Source organism: Haplochromis burtoni, unplaced genomic scaffold (genome assembly GCF_018398535.1).
Source record: "Haplochromis burtoni strain Fernald_Lab_line unplaced genomic scaffold, NCSU_Asbu1 Contig_136, whole genome shotgun sequence".
Classification (NCBI taxonomy): Eukaryota; Metazoa; Chordata; class Actinopteri; order Cichliformes; family Cichlidae; genus Haplochromis; species Haplochromis burtoni.
The window spans coordinates 842,201-847,743 of record NW_024582497.1 but is presented as its reverse complement, the minus strand read 5'-3'; the positions used below and the strand labels follow the sequence as shown (position 1 = coordinate 847,743).

The window sequence follows — 5,543 nt, the reverse complement described above, 5'->3', positions numbered from 1 at the left end:
GCCCAGGTGGACGATAGATGATAACAAGTAAGACTGGTTTCTGAGTTTCACAGCTGGGGTGGCCGAGGCTAAGCATCAGGCTTTCAAATGAATTAAAAGTATGTCTTGGTCTTTCCTTAATTAATAGGCTGGTGTGAAAAATTGCTGCCACACCGCCCCCTTGGCCTGTGCTTTGAGATTTCTCTGGTAGTTAGAAGGACTCGGGGGTGTTGATTCATTTAAACTAACATAATCATCCTGCTGCAACCAGGTTTATGTAAGGCAGAGTAAATCAATTTGTTGATCAATTATTAAGTCATGTACTAACAGAGACTTGGAGGAGAGAGACCTAATATTTAACAGCTACCCTGATTCTGTCCAGAGGTAATAAAATAAGCTGGTATCTCATTAATTTAATCCATACCAAACCAGGGGTAAAAAAAAGTTTGTATTTTAAGCTTTATTGTCTTGCTAAGCTAAGCTAACCTGCTATAGGTAAGCTAATATACTTGCTAAGCTAAGCTAACCTGCTATAGGTAAGTTAATATACTTGCTAAGCTAAGCTAACCTGCTATAGGTAAGCTAATATACTTGCTAAGCTAAGCTAACCTGCTATAGGTAAGTTAATATACTTGCTAAGCTAAGCTAACCTGCTATAGGTAAGCTAATATACTTGCTAAGCTAAGCTAACCTGCTATAGTTAAGTTAATATACTTGCTAAGCTAAGCTAACCTGATATAGGTAAGCTAATATACTTGCTAAGCAAGCAAAGAAATCAGTAGATTTAGACACGCTATCATTCACAGCAAATTAATCAAATGAAAATACCTTTTCCTTTGTGTAGGTGCGACTGGTCATTGAAATACTGTGGCCTCTGTTTCTCTTCTTCATACTGGTGGGGGTGCGGACCACTACGCAACCAATTTACAAAGGCCAATGTAAGTACAAGCCTAGTTGCAATAATACATTTTGTTTTGTGAATCCATTAACAACTTTTAACTCGTCAACTTTTTGCAGATTTTGGACAAGAAAAAAGAAATGTCATGAACATGGTTAGATTAATAAGTATTCATCTCTATTCCTTTCAAAGGTCACTACCCTAATAAAGCCATGCCATCAGCTGGTGTGATTCCCTGGATTCAGGGTATGGTGTGCAACCTTGAAAATCCCTGTTTGCCTTATCCAACTCCAGGAGAGACACCAGGCCAAGTCAATAACTTCGACAACTCCATGTATGTACTGGGATGTTCTTTTTCTGTCTTTTAGGAATTTATAAACGAGGCATGATTACAAAATTTTGGGAATGAGCCACTAAAAATCTAAAGCTCAGCTGATTTGGCTGATATTCTGTTCAAGATCATCTTCTCGTGCACCTCTGGACAGTTTTCTGCACAGCAACTATTTTTAGATAATTCAATCACTCCGTAAATGTCCCACATTTTGAATTTGCACACGTTAGCATACTAGCATATGTCGCAGTTTTACCGTCTCATCCTGGGGGACAATTTCACAAGACACTACCACGTAGATGTCAAAAAATGATGTGCATTCTTCATGTCTCTTAGCGTGATGCACTGCGCTTAGATTAGAAACTGTTGATATTGATATTTTTAAGAACATTTAGAGTAAATGTTTGTTTTTTCTCTTTTCAATTCACCAGAATTTCTGGGATGTTGATAGAGCTGCAAACTTCCCTGGTGGACAAATCTATTCTCAGCAGGGCCCAGCTGCTAGCAAATGGTGTTGACCAGTGGGCTTCAATTTTGTCACAGCCTAACTCCGCTAATGGTAAGTTCAGTGGTACCGCTAATGGTCATTTGATTATTGAAATCTTGATGAGCTATATCAAAAACCTATTTTGAAGCCATTATCAGGAAATACTGCAGAAACTGGTGACGAGCGACAAGGTCAAGGGGTGCATTTTTCTTTTTAGGCATCAGAGTTTTGCTGGTACTGACTAATGCTTCAAAATATAATTGATATAATAAATAATCAGCATCAGCAACAATCACTCTGCTTTGCCTTTGTTAAGTACTCTCCATCAAGAAAAGTATCCCCTTCATGAGGATGACAAGTTGGAGGATTTGTTATTCCCCTTTATCCCTCAAAAACAATGGCGTGTGATTATTTATGATGCAATTTGCCATCCAGACTGACAGATCGTTTGTCTTGATAAGTTGCTGCTTTGCATTAGGCTCATTTAGCCTGATGATATTCAGATTTTCATACAGCACCTAATTTGCAAAAAGGCAAAGCGGGGGTGGGCGGGTGAGGGGGGAGCGAGGTTTCTGCTGTTCAACAAACGGCTCGTGGGCCATTTGCATTTAGGGGTCGCTGGCTTGTAATATACAAGATTAAATCCATCAGAGATCTAAGCCGGGGTGTAATTAATGGGACTCGCTGTCTGAGGCGGGAGCACAAAAGGTCACTAACAAGAATGGGGAATGGAGTACTATCAAAACACTACGCTAGCAAAGGTGATTGTGTTGTCCTCCTCTTTGTTTCTTTCTTTTTTTTAAATCCACGGGTTGATTAAAAACACTCCGGTGGTCTCCTCAATCAGAAAGCCAACGGTGTTCGGGAAGAGCGCGGAGCATGTTCTGCTTCCTCGTAATCTAACCCTGTCAGTCCCTCCTGATGCCCCTGTAGTGATGGGGGAGCATAATAATATGTGCTCAGCGGGAGACGCGAGGCCTTGTATAAGGTTAGCTTAGTGTATCAAAGTGTGTAATTATTTCCAGTTATTTTCACCAAACATTCATACTAATTGAACCCTGAATGGCCCGGCACAAGTGACTTCCTCCCTTTCCTCCCCCATCCAGATAATTGACTGACTTGCCTGTAGTACAAATACAAAAGTGACCATTTAATTACATTATGTCCCCCTCCCTCACCCCCCCTCCACCCCCGGCCCTCCGCGTCAGTCGCAAATGTTGGAGGCCCAGCAAGCAGAGAGTGCATGCTGAATAGTATGGTGTTGTTAGCAGGATCCCTGCTACGGTGACTGTCAGCGTGCAGCGAGGACTGGTTTAGAAACGTCCTCTTTTTTTAAATGCTATCTGTTGGCTGCTAATCAGGAGAAAATGGCTGGTTAACAATCTGGTACATGTTTAGCAACAAATTGTCTCCCCTCACACACTCGTGCAGCTCAAGTGTTCACCCCCTACTTGTGCCAGTGAAGGATTTAATTGCAACTGTCATCTCATTTAAACTGAAATTTATCAGGCTGTAATGCCACTCAAAGCAACAGGCATAACAAAACCAAATCAGAGTCTTCGCTCCTGCTTTTCCACTTTGTTCTGAGACCTGCACACATAGAGATACACAGGAGGTTTTCTTATTTTTATAGATTTAATGTTGTAGTGTAACATTTTCCTCACTGGCTGCACTGCAGTGATTTTGAAGACAGAGACTTAAGCTTTAACCTTGTCCTTTCAACAACAGAATAAATCCTCTGGTGCTTTGTGTGGACTGACCTTCCATGGTGAAAGGGCTGCTACCCTGTTAGGTTTGGCTCTCCTTCATGTTTGGCATTGGTGTCCATTAGGGCAAATGGCACACTCGGCGCACAGATTTCTGCATGCATTCCCATTTGTTTAGAGTAGTATAGAAACCAAACACAGAACGGAGGCAGAGACATACAGCCTGTTGGCTGCAGAATATCTGCAGTGCAGATGGTGAGCGAGGAGGACTCATAGCCAAAGCTATCAAAACAAGGCTTGTGTCAAAAAGGAGCCAATCAAATGTTGATGCATATAAAACAGCAGCTTTTTAATAAAGTAACACTAACTCTATTTTTCTCTTTAAACTCATCCAGTCATCCTGAGGAATATTCTACGAGACAATGAAACTTTCTCCACACATCTGAAACAAGATTTATCGGTGCCAACAGCGGTGGCTGAAAGCCTCATGAATGCCCGGATTCAGATCAATCCAGTAAGTATCGCTACCAGCACGGTGGTAGTGTGTTAAGAATCCCAGCTAATTAGGAATATGGGACAACAGCTTTTTTCTGTAAATAGAGGAATTTAGATTTTACTAAAAAAGTTCAAAACAGCAAATGCGCTGCAAGCGCTGCACTCGGAAAGATGAGGGTGAAACAGCAGGTGGCGCTCCTTCTGACATCGTAATCAAAGTGTTCTCAAGTTTTTGTTTGACAAAATGTAATTTAAAGCCGGCTGCAGTAGAAATCACAGTTGTCTGCAAATGTTCTTCGTCTGATAGCAAGTCTTATCAAAAAAGATGAAGTGGGCTCTGGTAGCACCTGAATACAGTGTGGACAGGAAGATAAAGATCTTACAGAAGTTTACGTGTGCTTGCTATTGTTTGTGTCTATCACACTTTTTGCTTTTGCCACTGTGGTGCATGAAGTTCTGCTTTTTTTGTATAAATATCTGTGGATTTAAAAACACATTTAAAATCAAAGCAGTATTTTAGCTCCTGTTCCGAAAAGCGATTTAGCATACCATCTGCTTGCACAGCAACCCAAAGGATACTACACATAATTAAATAAAATATGGTCAGATCCAAAGTTCTTCTGTTTGCCAACTTTTGCCGAGGCTGTTGTTTATTTTTCAGATGATGGGCATCCTGAGGCCAGACAGCCTGAGGAGCATCCTGTGTGAGGGGACAGATCTGGATCAGTATGTCCAATTTAGAAGCCAAGCTGAAAAGAAGGCTTTTCAGAATGTCAGCTGCTCCCTGACTCCACAGCAGCTGATTAACACCCAGCAAGTACTCCTGCAAAACCTGGATGCAAGGAAAGTGCTCTCTGAGGTGAGCTGTCCCCCCACAGGTCTCACAACTTTTTAAATTTCTGTTTGATGGGACTTGAAGAAGTTTTTGCATAGTAAGTTGGACCCAATTAGCAACAACTGAAGGGATAGTGCATTGTTGGAAAAGTATTTACACTGATTGGGCATTTAAAAAGCCCTAATTCCTTCTTTGCAAGGTCACCTACATCTAGCATTCTTACAAATTATGCTGTCTGGTCTAATGAAGGTGCCATTAAAAATTTAAAATGAAGATTTTGTAATGTGTCAGCCACTGCTGGTGCACTTGAAAGACAATTTCGGATGATGTATTTTGACCTCTGTGTGCTCACCTTATATAAGGAAATGTTAATACATGTCTGATCCTGCATCTGTTATAAATACGTTACATTTATAAACAAGTATTTTGGGACAGGAACAGTGTCAAACAGTCAAAATTGGCATTTAAGAACTTTTTGCTGTTTATTTTTGATGTAACACAAACACTCATGATGCACCACATCAACGGGAGAATATTGTAGCCCTTCATTCTCAGAATACTTGTCCCTTTTAAAGACTAATTACTCCAATGGATCATTGTTTGCCCCAGTCACACAGACCTGACAGCCACATGTTGCTAGGGATAAACGTGTATTCCTGCGTGTTACTGGTCATAAAAAATGCACTCCAGCACTCTTTGCAATCCGGTTGTTCAGTGATGACGTGACGAATCCTACTTCCGGGCCTAAAGTAGTCTGCGTTTAATATGGCTTTTGTGTTGTTAACATGTTTAATGTTTTGTATTTTCTTCTA

General features: G+C 40.8%; 1 protein-coding gene across 2 annotated transcripts in view; it reads left to right on the top strand.

Moving 5' to 3' along the window:
- The window catches only part of LOC102294278 (phospholipid-transporting ATPase ABCA1), a 184,842-nt gene that overhangs the window by 17,158 nt on the left and 162,141 nt on the right, over nt 1–5,543 (top strand). For both annotated transcript variants that reach the window (XM_042224376.1, XM_042224377.1), the window contains exons 3-7: nt 824–917; nt 1,070–1,211; nt 1,640–1,767; nt 3,797–3,915; nt 4,558–4,755. In XM_042224376.1, coding sequence (XP_042080310.1) covers nt 824–917; nt 1,070–1,211; nt 1,640–1,767; nt 3,797–3,915; nt 4,558–4,755 — 681 coding nt within the window. The remainder of the gene's footprint in view (nt 1–823; nt 918–1,069; nt 1,212–1,639; nt 1,768–3,796; nt 3,916–4,557; nt 4,756–5,543) is intronic.